Source organism: Acipenser ruthenus, chromosome 20 (assembly GCF_902713425.1).
Source record: "Acipenser ruthenus chromosome 20, fAciRut3.2 maternal haplotype, whole genome shotgun sequence".
Taxonomy (NCBI): domain Eukaryota; kingdom Metazoa; phylum Chordata; class Actinopteri; order Acipenseriformes; family Acipenseridae; genus Acipenser; species Acipenser ruthenus.
In genome coordinates this window covers 17,591,956-17,608,134 of record NC_081208.1, presented here as the reverse complement: position 1 = coordinate 17,608,134, position 16,179 = coordinate 17,591,956, and the positions used below count along the sequence as shown (strand labels likewise).

At 43.4% G+C, this 16,179-nt stretch overlaps 1 protein-coding gene across 2 annotated transcripts; it reads right to left on the bottom strand.

Moving 5' to 3' along the window:
- Positions 1-265: 265 nt before the first annotated feature.
- On the bottom strand, positions 266-11,823 carry LOC117425252 (killer cell lectin-like receptor subfamily B member 1B allele C). 2 transcript variants are annotated; one of them, XM_058993572.1, is made up of 7 exons: positions 11,723-11,823; positions 6,328-6,453; positions 5,740-5,829; positions 4,823-4,951; positions 3,624-3,778; positions 2,910-3,022; positions 266-1,894 (listed from the first exon to the last, which is right to left on the bottom strand). In XM_058993572.1, exons 2-7 carry the CDS (start codon positions 6,419-6,421, stop codon positions 1,765-1,767), a joined length of 711 nt encoding a protein of 236 aa, XP_058849555.1. In that variant the 5' UTR covers positions 6,422-6,453; positions 11,723-11,823; the 3' UTR covers positions 266-1,764. The 2 variants fall into 2 exon arrangements, with proteins under 2 accessions (XP_058849555.1, XP_033897965.2); XM_034042074.3 differs by lacking the exon at positions 11,723-11,823 and adding an exon at positions 8,069-8,189 and having other exon boundaries at positions 1,070-1,894.
- Between the last annotated feature and the right edge of the window lie 4,356 nt (positions 11,824-16,179).

The following is a 16,179-nucleotide window of genomic DNA, read 5'->3' as shown; positions in this document are numbered from 1 at the left end:
CCGTATATGAAGCCAATAGGGGAACAGAGCTACACATGTCAAGCTTTTTTTAACTACTGCAATGGCTGTCAAAGAGTTTGGCCAAAAAAGATAATTGTGGCGGCACGAGGAAGAATGAAGAAACAAAAAATATCTTAACAATCTGGGCAGACAATTGGATCTTGAGAAGGCTGTCTAAAATCATATGTAGAGTGAAAATAAAAATAGCAACAAACGCTCTTTCTATTGCAGCATCCACAGCACAATACTATCCCACAGACTCCAGTCATATGTCAACGGTGGGATTTATTTATTTAGTAAACAATACAAAAAAGTACAGAAAGTTGCTATAGAGTTTTTGATGAGAATCACCCAAAGCCCTGTACAATCTTAAAAAAGCATTGGCGACTAAATATGTCTTTAATTATAGATTTTGTATTGGCTTTATTCCATATTGCTAATTCACTTGCTTGAAAGTACTGTTCCTCAAGTTGGACAAACCAATAAACCTATTAAAGTTAAATATATTTGGTACAGTATAAGTAGGACGGCTAATTCCAGGCTCTTTATAATATTTATCTAACCTGTTCTGTCTATGCTGGCATACCGCTACACTTAGCTTTGCACATTGTAGTGTATTTGCAGAGACTTACTAGATACATTTAATAAATACTAGCCTGGAGTTTTATACATACAATTGTTTGCATTTCCTTCAGAATAGGGAGAGTATATGGTTCTTCCCACAATCATTCTTTTTTCGAGTAAACATTTTGCAGTAATAACAATCTCAAAGATGGCCCAATAAATTATTCATTTTACCTTGGAAGGGAACTCTCAAACATAGAGATCTCATCTCATTAATCACATGTCTCTTCACATTACACTTCTCTGTCCCTTGACAAACTGGCTCAAACAGACGTCCCTCATGATTCATATTAGGATGAAACAACAGGGTAAGTAATAATATTGATGGGGAAAAATATTCAAACATAAATAAAAACAGTTAGTTTTATCAGTCATTCTACTTTAACACACTAGAAAAGTTATAAAAAAAAACCTTCAATTTGTTAGCAAAAACAGACTACACATATGTCATCCAAATTGCATTTTAATATATGTGTTTATGAACACTTGAAGATGCAACTTAACTCAAGCAGTGAGCAGCAATATACAGTACCACCTTAGCTGTGCAGTACACAACAGAGTACCATCATTTTTTCTGTATTCAGAATAAAAAAAACACATTAATAGCAATGTAATATTCTACATTTGTTTAATTCTAACAAACAATAACATTCATAAAATAATCTAGATGTAAGAGATAACTACAGGACATATCAATTGTATGAGGAGATAACCATCAAAAGTCAAACATTTTCAAAAGCTTTTTTCTAGTGAGTGGGGTGGTTACCTCCAAGTACACTCAATGCATTCATTAGTTCTAACTATTATGTGACAAGTGTTTTTGGCTGTCCTTATTTAGTTTATGGATTTAATATTAAAAAAAAAAAAGCTGGGTGACTTCAGACGAATCAGTCTGGCTACTGTGTTGACAATGGGAACCTTTGTGACATCCCTGTATATCAAAAGTGTCCTGCATATCACAATATGGTTTGTTTCCGTATGTGTCTTTTCCAAGTGTCTCACACTATTATCAAGCTTTTGTGACTTTAGATTGTCAGTTCCACTCAAGGTAAGGTATGTTTTTGGGATATCATGTATCCTGTCCCCTTGCAGCTCTCCCAATATTAATGGGTTCAACATCCTTGCATTTTGTCATGTGATTCAATTTAATGTGACAGCTCTCCTTTCACAGATCCAAGGTCTCTGTGTTGTACAATTGTCTGCAAGTACCTTTTGTTTGGAAACACTGACACAATCAAGACCTTTATGGTTTGTATTGTCAAAAAGGAACCTGAAAGAAAACAATTTGATATCAGCAATCAAAGCGTCTTGCATCTTAAAACACCAACTAAAGTATATAACATTTTGGAAGGCTGTGAATTAATAAGGTGACTGAAATAATTCTAAAATGGCAATCGATACCAATCTTTGACTTTTGTGTCATGCCCTGTTGCAGATTTGATTGCAAATTGAACCGTTAGTTTGTTATTGAATTAAGAAAATAAGTTTGCTTTTACAGACTGTGTTTTCTGTGAATTTGACCAGAAATGTGTTTTACACCATTGTCTTTTGGGCCATTACTGGTTTCATAGTGCAGTGGCAGCACGTTTGCTAAATTACACTGGCACAGTACAGTTTATGGTATGTTGTACAAATAAGAACATAAAAAACGATTGGGAGGGACAAGGCCGTTCGGCCCATCAAGGCCCATTACTTGTTGGCACAACATTTGCCCCTACTTGGGTGGGGGGGGGGGGGGGGGGGGGTCAAATTTAAAGCACAGAATTTAGTCTTTTTAAAATGTTCCCAGTGTTTTAGATCCTACTACTTCACCTGGTAGGCTGTTCCATGCATTTATAACTCTCTGCGTAAAAAAGGGCTTCCTACCTTCTTATTCTATTTATTTTTACTCAGCTTCCATTTATGTCCTCTTGTTCAACACTCTGTGCTAAATCTGTAGTGGTGTCTTGGGTTAACTTTATCTTTGATTATGTATAGACTTCAATCAAGTACAATCTTTCCATTATTTGTTCTTGGGATTAAGAGATTTAATTAGTTTGCCCTGTCCTCATAGCTCATGCTATTAAGTGCCATTGGGATCAGTCTAGTTGTCCTTTCTCTTTACCTTCTCAAGTGCAATGATGTATTTTTGTAGTAGGGTAACCAAAACTGCACATAGTAATCTAGGTAGGGTTTAACTAGGGCATGGTACAATCTTACCATAACTTCCCTAGACTGTTGACACTGTGCATCTAAGACTGTATGATTTTATTGTATGTGTAAAAAAAAATACATAGGAGACTCACAGAGTTTCTTTGAAAGTTGTGTTATCCACCCAGCGCCATTCTCCCAGGCTCAATTTGCCTTTCAGCCCAATCCAGTAAAATGTATTACCTGTAATCTTCGAACGTAGGAATTCCTGGTAATAAAACAGAAAAGAAAGTATTCCCCAAACAGAAGTCTGAAAACCCCATTATAATCCAATCATAATTACCCTAAAATACCCTAGATAAGAAAGTATTACTTGCAATGACAACAATATAAATGTGGAATAAATATTGCCCAGGGCAGCTACACTGAGACAAGAATGTTATTACAGTGTTGGATAGACAGTGTACAACTGTACCAGGACCCCTGTCATTACTGTGCAATATAGTTGTTCCCAATCCATTGTGCAGTTGCCATTGCTGGTTGACTAATGGTTCTGCTAGCCAGGGTTTCTTAAAGATAATGTAAGGTGCATTATTCTCAAGACAATCTGTCTATTATTATTATTTGTTTATTTAGCAAATGCCTTTATCCAAGGCGGCTTACAGAGACTAGGATGGGTGAACTATGCATCAGCTGCAGAGTCACTTACAATTACATCTCACCCGAAAGACAGAGCACAAGGAGATTAAGTGACTTGCTCAGGGTCACACAATGAGTCAGTGGCTGAGGTGGGACTTGAACCGGGGACCTCCTGGTTACAAGCCCTTTTCTTTAACCACTGGACCACACAGCGTCCTCTATGTTCTTACCAACTCTGTGTTGTTCTCAATAACAACAAGGTGATCTCCTTTGTTGGGACAGGCATTACAACTTGAGTCCCAGGAATTTTTTTCCTTGGAAATGTTATAACAGCTTCCCTTGTACCTCCACATCCAGCCCTTTGGACAGATTTCACATGGATCATCTGTTAATTAAAAGTAGGTTCTATTAGAAAAAAAATAGCAGCTCATGTGTTCAACAGTAATCATTTAAACATTAAGTACAGAGTCTCTATTTTCTTTGTGTTGTAGACTCACAGCCTTATTATTAGCCTTTTCAAGTTTTGCCAGAAATCACTGTGGCATTATCTGGTAGAGGATTCTGGTAAGTCTGAAACAATTGCTTTGTACTTATAAAGATACATTTAGTCCATAACAGCAGACAAATTAAAAAAAATCATATAATAAAATATTTTACGCTGTTTTTTCTTAAACTCTTTCTTTACTGCAGTGTGGCGGAGTGTCCCGCCCCTATTTATTATTATTTGTATTTTTGTTTGCGGCGCGGATAAAAGCGTTGCGTCTTTTATTATATTTAAAAACCCCGTGAGGATGCATGGCTGATCAGCTACTGATTATTTAACTAGCTGACAGTCATGCATCCTTACCAAACGCGTGCAGACTCTGGCCGAGGGATAAGATAATTACCAACTAGTTAATCCCTCGGCCAGAGTATATAAACCTGCAGCTCTCTGCACTCGAGGTTGGGTGTACAGAGGAGAGTACGGGGAGCGGAGAGAGCGAGCAACGTGCCCTTTTGTTTGTTTATTAAATACGCTGAGTGCAATAGCATTCAGCTTCACCCGCCCATCCACTGTTTTGGTGTCAGTTACTTCCTGGTCCGTGACGTCATCCACCTCACCACTGTGAGCCAAACTGTCACATGCAGTCTGCAATGTTTTTTTTATATATAATATATTGTACTTTTATGATTGATTTCATTTTTATATTTGCCTATTTTATTTATGTCTGTATTTATAGAATTTTTTTTAATTAATTGTTGCTGATTGTTTTGTACAACGCCTTGAGACACCTTGGTGTGAAAGGCGCTATAATATTATTATTATTATTATTATTATTATTATTATTATTATTATTATTCAGTCAGTGTGGCATAGGCTCTACAAGTCTGAAGGTGGATCGCAAGTGACCAGTGTTAACTGGATAAGAAATAAGAAATTGTTTTTAACCTTCATTTTCAGATTCTGGATCCCAGCAAAAGTCTTTTCTGAGGTCATTCCTCCGCTCTGAAGGTTTTACAGTTGTTGACCCAATAGCATTCTTTTCATCCTCAGACTGGGATGCTTGTATCTGTATAACTGGACAAATAAGCAGCGAGCATACTGAAATAATGCAAAGTGAGGCAATGCAAAGCAAGGCAATCTTTTCACTTGCCTTTTATAAACACTGTATCAGCCCCCCTGTTAAACCAGTGCTAACCAAGGCTTAACCAAGTCTTAATAGTCCACAATTCTAATTGATTAAGTTTAAACATCTGCTTTACATCTGTACTGGGAAAACTAAAAGCAGAAATTGGGAGCGGAGAGGTAAAAAGAAGAGGGCTGTTTTGAGAATGCAACAAGTTTGCAAGTGGGCTCTGTTACAAATGACTTCCTGTGAAGAGAAAGGGCTAACAGGCTGCCAGCTTTTCTGCAGGTGTTGTTTACCATGTTTGTTTCCTGTTTTGTGAGAAATCATGTGGTAGTGTGAAATTTCAACACTGTCTTCTATATTATACCGTGAAGGAGGTGGAGTCCACACAGTTTGAAAAAAACAACTTAAGTTAGATGGAATGGAAATATCAGGAAAAGGTATGTGCATTTGTAACTATTATTTATTTCTTAGCAGACGCCCTTATCCAGGGCAACTTACAATTGTTACAAGATATCACATTATTTTTACATACAATTACTCATTTATACAGCTGGGTTTTTACTGGAGCAATCTAGGTAATGGACCTTGCAAAGGGTACAGCTGCAGCAGTGTCCCCCACCTGGGACTGAACCCATGGCCCTCCGGTCAAGAGGCCAGAGCACTAACCACTACTCCACACTGCTGCCCTGTACTTTCAAACTTAAAGTACTTTCAAACTTAAAAATGTACTTACTTGCTATCCCCATGCCGATGATTACCACCAGTAAGACACACACTGCAGCTCCCAGAGCAAAGATGACACTTGAACGAGAACTGGGCTGGACTGGAGGAGGAGAGAGGGAAAGTATTTTAAAAAATGATTTAAATCACTGATGGTAGACTATTCAATGGAGACACAGTAAAGCATTGTTGGTTACCACTTTTAAATTACACACAAGTGTTTAGTCACCTAAATCTGGTGTCTAAATATTTAATGATATTTGCATATTAGTTTGTTTTATTTTGTTACATTTAAAAGCTGCTGTTAGAGTTGCAGCACCATCATGTTAATAATGTGCTTTCTGCCAATCACATCTACAATATCTATAGTTAAAGATGTCATGTGAAATTTTTTTTTTGAAATAGCCAAAACTGAAGTGAAAATATTGTAAGTGAGCACAAAAAGTAAAATAAATAAAGTAATAGTTCAGTAAAATATTTCAGTAAAGTAAATTAAAGCTCTATCTTATATCATCCTATGACACATTATTGCACTGCAGTACTAAAAAGTAGTTTCTGCCAGTATTGCATTTCTGAGGCTTTATAAAAGTACTCACGGTACCTGCTCTGTGTGCTGGAGTGGTGCTGGTTACTGTCCCCCCCTCTCCTGGGGTTTTGGAGAATATGATATCTGAGTAGAACACCTCTTCGGTCATTGCCCCCTTCTCTTTCAGCTACCCAGCACTGTCTGAGTATAGCCAGACAGACAGACCAGGAAATGACATAGAAAGAGAGGGAGGGAGGGGGTTGGGGTTTAGTGTGAAATCAGTTTCTAGATTTGAGGAAGAACTTCATAGTGCTATACTGTACATGTAATTTAAAAAAGCAGATCTTAAAGCTTTTTAATTTACTGTGCTCTTCAGAGGTTGCAGGCTTTTGATCCATCAAGCCCAGCCCACTTCGCTCAGTACAGCTCAATCATCATTCAATCAATCACTAGGGGACTACGCAACTGATATCAATGTTGGTGAATATTAAAACCACCATCATTAAAATCATTCAATAAGACCTAGCTGCATTCAATATGTTTGCACTAAAGAGGCTCACATGCACTGTTAGATGTTTATTTTTCAGAATCGTGGAACTTTTATTATCTCAGTATTTCAATCCCTTGCAAAGTGGTAGAATACCATGTTTAATATTTACAGACGCAATATATTTTTGTAGATATCATAGCTGTAATTATAAAACTGATCAATTTTGGTAACCAGGACCTTTTCTGTGGAGGTAACATCGTTCATGACTGTTTTTGTAAATGTGAAATGTCTTGGTTAGAGTTTGTGTGTGACATCTGTGAGAGAGTGCGAATGAATCCTAGTCAACAATCTCCCTCCCGACCTGTAAGGGCGCGGTATAACAGGAACAGTGTGCTCCGGACTGGATGGTTAGGCAGTTCATTCCAGGGTCAGTCAGAAGTCGGCCACCCAGAAAGGGGACGGAGTCACAATACCAGACGTCATCGCCTTAATGCGGTAAGCGATGTGTCAGTCATGGATTGGAAGATACGTGATTGCACTCGCTACTGAATGGGGCGTGACTGAGGATGTATATCAGGGGATGTGGCGAAGCAATCTGTTCCTCTGTTATGGCTATGAAACGACCAGATTAACCAGAAACCATGAGTGTTTAGTGTTGTCTTGTCTGTCTATTTAACTGTTGTTATTTGTCATTGTAGACAGCTAAATATCTGGGAGCTGTCGCTGTTAAGCCAGCATCAAACTTGGACTGCACTGCACCACTGTTATCACTGTTTTTGTACTTACAACACCACTTGCACACAGAGCACTAATTGTTGGACTGGTGATTGTGTAGGTGTTTTAAAGTGTGTGTTATTATTATTTTGGGACTAGACCCCGTGGCTTTGACTGGTTTTACACATCGCTGTATATAGCCAGTATTATTTAAGCAAATAATAAAGCTTCGTTTTTCACCATTGAACTGTTGTTTGATTGTTATTACTGATCACTGCATCACCTCTACACTGCAAACCACTTTGCCACACACCCATGCCACTTTTTATAGCAGTCACCCAGAAGATTTTCCGTTCGCAGAAAAAAGCAGAAGTTCAGAAATAGATGGAGGCTGAAGCAACATCATCGGAAGTTGCACAGCACTAAGAATGGCTAATCATATTGGGAGGCAATCTGTTCAAAATGACTTTTGGTCCAGTAAATGCTTTATGTTGAGCTCTGACTCCGTATATTGAAGCTCAATCTTATATCACCCTATTCCACAGAGCCCACACTGAACTGCAAACTAAGGAGCTTCTCACAGTGTATGTGAGTGTATGTGAAGATACTCACGGTATCTGCTTTGTGTGCTGGTTGCTGTTGAATTGGGGCCTCCTGTATCCCCCTCTCCTGGGATTTTGAGAATTTGATATCTGAGTAGATCACCTTTTCAGCCATTGCCCTTCTCTCTCAGCCTTACTGCCAGTATACAGGCACAACAGGAAATGTATGTGAAGACAAGGGGGGGGGGGGGGGGTTTGCGCAATAAGCAACAAACTGCCTGTTTAGTTTGAGCAACAAGTTAATATTGGTAACCAGAGTCAGAGGCAAATAGGTAAGAGATCCTGCTTCAAGTAATTAAGTAATTAGCTGTATTTAAGTAACATTATAAAGGTTGTTTTAATTAGGTGATCTTCTGTTTGTGATTAGTACCAGGTGAGTGTGGTTAAATTGAATAGAGGTTGATGTGCAATTTGATTGGTTTCCACACAATGTTTTGTAGATGTGTGATCCCATTGAAGTGTATTGAAACTATTGTATTGCTTAAGTATTGTCTTTAGCGCCATTTGGCAGCTGTTAACCAGTTCCCTTGCAAAGTGAGGGTGGAGTCTACTTAAGCTGAGTGAATCTACTAGTGGTCAGTCTACAGGTAACAAGACTCTGACCTCTCCTCCCTCCTCCAGGGCCACAAATTCACCATGTGTGCCCTGGACCCCCTCCCCACTCACCTCTTTCAAGCTGCTGCTCCAGCTCTACTCCCCTTCATTTCCTCCCTTCTCAACTCCTCTCTCCTCTCTGGCCTCATTCCCTCTGCTTTCAAACAAGCCTCTATCACACCCTCCTCAAAAAACCTACCCTCGACCCCACCTCCCTCCAAAACTACCGTCCTGTCTCCCTCTTATCCTTCCTCTCTAAAACTCTTGAGGGGCAGTACACCGCCAGCTCTCTGCTTTCCTGTCTAACCATTCTATGCTGGACCCTCTCCAATCTGGGTTCCGCTCTGTTTACTCCACTGAAACTGCTCTCCTGTCTGTCACTAACTTGCTAAACTCTGCCCCTGCTGCCACTCTCCCCTCTGTCCTAATTCTCATTGATGTCTCTGCTGCCTTTGACACTGTCGATCATTTGATTCTCCTATCCTCTCTCACTGACCTGGGAATCTCTGGCAACACTCTGGCCTGGTTCTTCTCCTACCTCTCTGACTGCACCTACCAGGTAACCTGGCGCAGCTCAACCTCCACACCTCACCCTCTTTCAACAGGAGTCCCCCAAGGATCATTGTTGGGTCCGCTCCTGTTCTCTCTCTATACCCGCTCCCTGGGCCCCCTCATCGCATCCTATGGTTTCTCATACCATTTCTATGCTGATGATGCTCAGATCTTCCTCTCCTTCCCCACCATCCCCTCCCGTAACTCTATCTGTCTGTCTGCTTTCTCCTCCTCATCACCTCAAACTCAACCTCTCTAAATCTGACCTCCTTTTCTTTCCCTCCTCCTCCCCCTCCTCTGATCTCTCCATCTCTGTTCCTCTGGAATCTACCACACTCTCTCCATCTTCCTCTGCTAAGAACCCCGGAGTCACCCTGGACCCCTGCCTCTCTTATTCCCAGCACATCTCCACTGTGGCACGCACTTGCCGATTCTTCCTGAGCAACATCCGAAGAATCCGACCCTTCCTCACCAACTACGCTACCCAGCTCCTGGTCCAGGCCTTGGTACTCTCCCGCCTAGACTACTGCAACTCCCTCCTGGCTGGCCTCCCTGCGTCCGCCACCCGTCCGCTCCAGCTCATCCAGAACTCCGCTGCCCGCCTGGTGTTCTCTCTGCCTCACTTCTCCCACGCTACTCCACTACTCCGCTCACTCCACTGGCTCCCGATCACCACTCGCATCCAGTTCAAGACTCTTGTACTAGCCTACAGATGCCTTGACCAGACTGCACCCAGCTACCTCCAGACCCTCATCTCTCCCTACACCCCCACTCGACCTCTCCGCTCCGCCTGCACTAGAAGACTGGCTCTACCTCCGCTACGCTCCCCTGCCTCCAGAGCCCGCGCCTTCTCCACCCTGGCTCCGCAGTGGTGGAATGACCTTCCTACAGATGTCAGGACTGCCCAGTCCCTGACCACATTCTGGCGCCTCCTTAAGACTCACCTCTTCAAACAGCACCTGTAGAACTCCTCTGTTTTTACCCTGGGACACTATCACCCTTCCTTAAATGCACTTTATTTGCTCTTATCTGCCCCTTGTTTTACTGCATTTAATCCTGTACTTCAGAATACTGTAATCTGCCAAGTGTCTAATCTGTAGTATTTTGTATTTAATCATATCCTGATGTAACTATCACTGTTATCTGCTGTATTATTGAATTGTATTTTGTCACACTTGTACTTTGCTTGAACAAAAGTCATTGTATTTATCTTGCTCTTATTGTATTACTTGTATTGTAACACTTGAAATGTATTTGCCTATGATTGTAAGTCGCCCTGGATAAGGGCGTCTGCTAATAAATAAATAATAATAATAATAATAATCTCTACCTACACCCTCACCCGACCACTCCACTCAGTTAATAAATATCATCACAACATAATGCATTAACTCCTGGGCACAATTAAGTGTGGATTGAGTTTAATCCATTAATCCATTGATACACATTGTCAGTATGATAGTTATCTGTTGTAATCACCAACACTTTATTGTTTCAAAGTTGCAGTGAAAAGTGCCAACATCATCCAATGACTTTGCCAACCTCAATATCCCTTAAAAAAGTTTACCATAGCAAAAGCATAGAAAAGTGTAATAAAGCACAGTGAATGTATGGTAAAGCATAACAAAGTGTAATAAAGCACAGGTAAGCATTGTAAAGAATAGTGAGATAGGGTAAGGCATATTTGTAGACATGGTACACCAGGGTAAACTTAGTTAAATGCACAGTATAACCAGGGGAAAGGATGGTGAAACTGCAAAAATACCATGCAAAAATACATGGTAAATCTGTGTTTAATTAATACCCCTTCTCCACTGGCACATCCAACCCATGAGGACTCGGTATGGCATGGGTTTGGATGGTTTTCCACTGGCTATTTGTCAAGCCGAGTGAGAACCAAACCATGAAACTCCAACCTCACAAGACATCTGAATCCGGCTGCGAGGGGTGGGGTTAAGGATATTCGTCATTACGTTGCATCAGTCAGTACAGTCCAGAAAGAAAAACAACAAACATGGCGGGCAGCGAATGTGATAAGAGAAAAGTACAGCCCTGGGACGCTGAGGAGGTGCAGGCTCTTTTTTTTAAAGTACCCAAACAAAAAACAACTAGAAAAAACATCAACTATCCTGTGGCAAAGTGCCCCGCCCCTGTGTGCATTTGTGTGTTTTGTGTATGTATGCGTGCATATGTTAATGTTGGTGTATAGATTGGTACACGGGATATAAACGGGTCTGTGTTTCACGTATATTTAAAAAGTGTATATTTGTATTTAGGCACGGGATTGCACATCACGCACGTGCATTTAAAATATAATATGTGAACACGGGGTTGCACAGAATTAATTCACGTGCTGGGATTCAAGTGAATAATTAATTAGTAATTGAATCCCAGCACAACAGTATAAATAGGCACATTTTTAGTCAGTCAGGGTTGGTGTTCGGTGAGTGGAGAACGGGATTGGAGACGGAGGTGAAGTAAAATAATAATAATAGTAAAAGTAATAGTTATCACTCACCGTGTTTGTTCGTCTGTCTGTCCTGCACCGTCTGTTTAGCGTTTAGTCGTTTTGTATGTCTATTTATTTTGGCGTGTAGTGCCGTGTCCAGTGTTTTTGTCTGTTCCAACCTTTTATTTTCTGTTCTGTTTATTAAATGCTGAACGCGATCACGTGTTCAGCCTCACCAAAACCCCATCTCTCTGTCGTTTGTGTTCCTGTTTCTGGTCTGACGCCACCCACTCTGGCCGTCTTTGTGACACGTGGTGTCCTGCGTGGGATCGACAGCGCCTCCAGGACTCAGGCCAGAGCAGGAACCGCAGTTTGGATTTAAAAAAAAGAAAAAAAAAAAAAAAAAAAAATGGCAGAAGACGCCATCAAAGTGCGGGACTGGATGCTGGAGAATGCTGGGCTGGAGGCCCAGTCTCTGCCCATAGTCGTCCAGGCCCTGTGGATGATGGACAGTGAGAGATGGGAGGCCTATCAGGAGGAACACACCCCAAACACCTTGGAGGAAGGTGTGGAGTTTGTCCTCAGCTACCTGGAGGCAACCATAAATGGAACAGCAGCCCAGGTAGCAGGACCACCAGCAGAGGAGTACCTGCTGTCCCCATCTCCACCAGCAGAGGGTGAGTACCTGCTGTCCCCATCTCCACCAGCAGAGGGTGAATGCCTGCTGGTTTTGCCTTCACAGCCCAAATGGGAGGAGCCCGAACGTCCTACGCCTGAGTGGGAGGAGCCCGAACGTCCTACGCCTGAGTGGGAGGAGCCCGAACGTCCTACGCCTGAGTGGGAGGAGCCCGAACGTCCTACGCCTGAGTGGGAGGAGCCCGAACGTCCTACGCCTGAGTGGGAGGAGCCCGAACGTCCTACGCCTGAGTGGGAGGAGCCCGAACGTCCTACGCCTGAGTGGGAGGAGCCCGAACGTCCACAGCCCAAGAGGGGGGAGTCGGTGCGTCCACAGCCCAAAAGGGAGGAGTCGGTGCGTCCACAGCCCAAAAGGGAGGAGTCGGTGCGTCCACAGCCCAAAGGGAGGCAAGTCGGGGCTTCCAAAGCCCTGGGACCCAAGCCACCAGCAGAGGGAAAATGCCTGCTGGTTCAGCCCCAAGAGCCGGAAGGGGAGGGGTTACAGGCTCAACCCCCTGAAAATTTTTTGGGGGGAGAAGGGCAGGATGCTGGTGTCCCCCAGCAGCCTCTCGCTATGCTGCTGAAGGCAGCACGGTGCGCACATGCCCAGCCGCCACAGCAGAGGGAGCCAGCACCGCCAGGAGCAGAGGAGCTGGAGCTGCCTCTGCCTCCACCACCTCCAGGAGCAGAGGAGCAGGAGCTGCCTCTGCCTCCACCACCTCCAGGAGCAGAGGAGCAGGAGCTGCCTCTGCCTCCGCCACCACCACCTCCAGGAGCAGAGGAGCAGGAGCTGCCTCTGCCTCCACCACCTCCAGGAGCAGAGGAGCAGGAGCTGCCTCTGCCTCCACCACCACCAGGAGCAGAGGAGCTGGAGCTGCCTCTGCCTCCACCACCGCCAGGAGCAGAGGAGCTGGAGCTGCCTCTGCCTCCACCACCGCCAGGAGCAGAGGAGCTGGAGCTGCCTCTGCCTCCACCACCGCCAGAAGCAGAGGAGCTGGAGCTGCCTCTGCCTCCACCACCACCAGGAGCAGAGGAGCTGGAGCTGCCTCTGCCTCCACCACCGCCAGGAGCAGAGGAGCTGGAGCTGCCTCTGCCTCCACCACCGCCAGGAGCAGAGGAGCTGGAGCTACCTCTGCCTCCACCACCGCCAGGAGCAGAGGAGCTGGAGCTACCTCTGCCTCCACCACCGCCAGGAGCAGAGGAGCTGGAGCTACCTCTGCCTCCACCACCGCTAGGAGCAGAGGAGCTGGAGCTACCTCTGCCTCCACCACCGCCAGGAGCAGAGGAGCTGGAGCTGCCTCTGCCTCCGCCCGGAGCAGAGGAACAGGAGCTGCCTCTGCTGCCCGTACCTCCGCAGGGAGTACGGTGGCCGGAGCCCCAGAAAGGGGAGCTGCCGGCCACGAAGAAGGGGGAGGAGGTCTGGAGACCACTTTCCCCAGCAGCAGTTTCGCTGCAGGAGTTCTTGTGGCCGGAGCCCCACAGGAGGGAGCTGCCGGCTATGAAGAAGGGGGAGGTCGGGGGACCACCTGCCCCCGCAGCTTTTTCGCTGCAGGACGGGACCAGCATGTTGTCAGCCGTGCCACTACCGGCAGGGGAGCTGACAGCATTGCCAGCCATGGGCCTACTGAAGCCTCCCTTCCCAGCCCGAGACTTTGTCCTGGACTGCTGGATTTTTAAGGGGGGAGGTGGCCGTTGAGGCCATGTGTGCTGCGCACAAGGGGGGGTATATGTGGCAAAGTGCCCCGCCCCTGTGTGCATTTGTGTGTTTTGTGTATGTATGCGTGCGTATGTTAATGTTGGTGTATAGATTGGTACACGGGATATAAACGGGTCTGTGTTTCACGTATATTTAAAAAGTGTATATTTGTATTTAGGCACGGGATTGCACATCACGCACGTGCATTTAAAATATAATATGTGAACACGGGGTTGCACAGAATTAATTCACGTGCTGGGATTCAAGTGAATAATTAATTAGTAATTGAATCCCAGCACAACAGTATAAATAGGCACATTTTTAGTCAGTCAGGGTTGGTGTTCGGTGAGTGGAGAACGGGATTGGAGACGGAGGTGAAGTAAAATAATAATAATAGTAAAAGTAATAGTTATCACTCACCGTGTTTGTTCGTCTGTCTGTCCTGCACCGTCTGTTTAGCGTTTAGTCGTTTTGTATGTCTATTTATTTTGGCGTGTAGTGCCGTGTCCAGTGTTTTTGTCTGTTCCAACCTTTTATTTTCTGTTCTGTTTATTAAATGCTGAACGCGATCACGTGTTCAGCCTCACCAAAACCCCATCTCTCTGTCGTTTGTGTTCCTGTTTCTGGTCTGACGCCACCCACTCTGGCCGTCTTTGTGACATATCCTCAAATGGGATATCTTCAGCAAATCATATTTTTAAAACCTTCTTTTTTCCCCTTCAACAGAAGTAATTGAACTTTATTAAGTCGATATAATCAATAAAATGTGTGGATTATAAAGACATTCCTAAATATATTTACAAAATATAGCAATACAAGATTCAGCTGTACCGTTGGTCTATTCATTTTTGAACACCATTTGTTTGCGCATCTTTTGGCAAACTGAGTTAATTAATAAAAACTTTCACTGCGTGTGACGTTAGAATTGTATCGTGCTAAAGCAAATAGGAAACAGCTTAACTCTGCTTACAACCCCCTACATGAGTTCTTTATTTCTGGTTTGGTTAACTTTATCGGTTGCCTTCCCTTGCTGTTAAAAAGTTAGCAAATGACGATTTGGAGTTGAATTTGGAGAATGTAGCCTGGGGTGTTTTCACCTTGGAGGTCTCAGTTAGATAGGAAACAAGCCCAAACTTGAACACACACACACGCACTTGCGTGCACCTTTCTTGAAGAAACTGCTCTCTGTGCATTAATACAGCACCCTTGTAAAAGCAATTAAGTGTGCCTGTGGGTTTGCATTCTGTTATGTTAGTGTGAAGGGTGGGGTACGATAATATGTCTATGCATCTACCCAGAGATCGAATTCCATGATCTACTGTTACGACCAGCAAGCCCTCCCTGGGGAGTTCAAGTGCTTCACTGTCTACCCGCTGGTGATGCACATCCCTGCTGATCCGACTGTTGAAACAGGTCATACATTTCACATCCTCTGGTTATCTGGAAATAGCAAGAACAACCCATTTGAACCGAGATCAAGGAATAGTTTATATGTCAATGGAGGGTTACCTTGGCAGGATTGTGCTGCAATTTCTGTAGGTAATATACACATCCCCAACTTTATTAATGGCGTAATTAATTGTATTTATTTAACCATGAGATTTACCCATTGAGACCAAGGCTTCGTTTACAGGGGGGCCATGGAAAACAATAAAAAGAGATTTACAAATGCAGAATGAGAGCTGTTTGGATCATGAAAAAGTTGACCACCTTGACAAAAATGTAAAAACGTATACGGGACATACACTTTATGTCCAATTTATTTGGACATTTACTTAATATTGGGTCAGGGCACTTAATATTGGGTCGGGTTTTCCCTGATCACTGCCTATACCAGGAGAACACGCCCCACACCAGGGCAGTACCAAATCCAATTGGGTAGACATGTCCTAATGAAATGGCCAGGCAGTGTATGTAGGTACGTCATACACCCCTCCTCAAGAATTTGTGCAAAAACATGCCCTTACCAAGATCCATCACATTTGGATAAATAGGTATATAGGTAAACATGTAAATGACTTGGACAAATTAATAGGCCCTTCAGTATATCGTGTATTTCTGTATTCTTAGTTTGTCAATAACTAGGACTAGATATGTCCTTGCCATGTTCCATTAAAATTGGATACGTCTACAAATGTCAGTGTGACATGCGGGT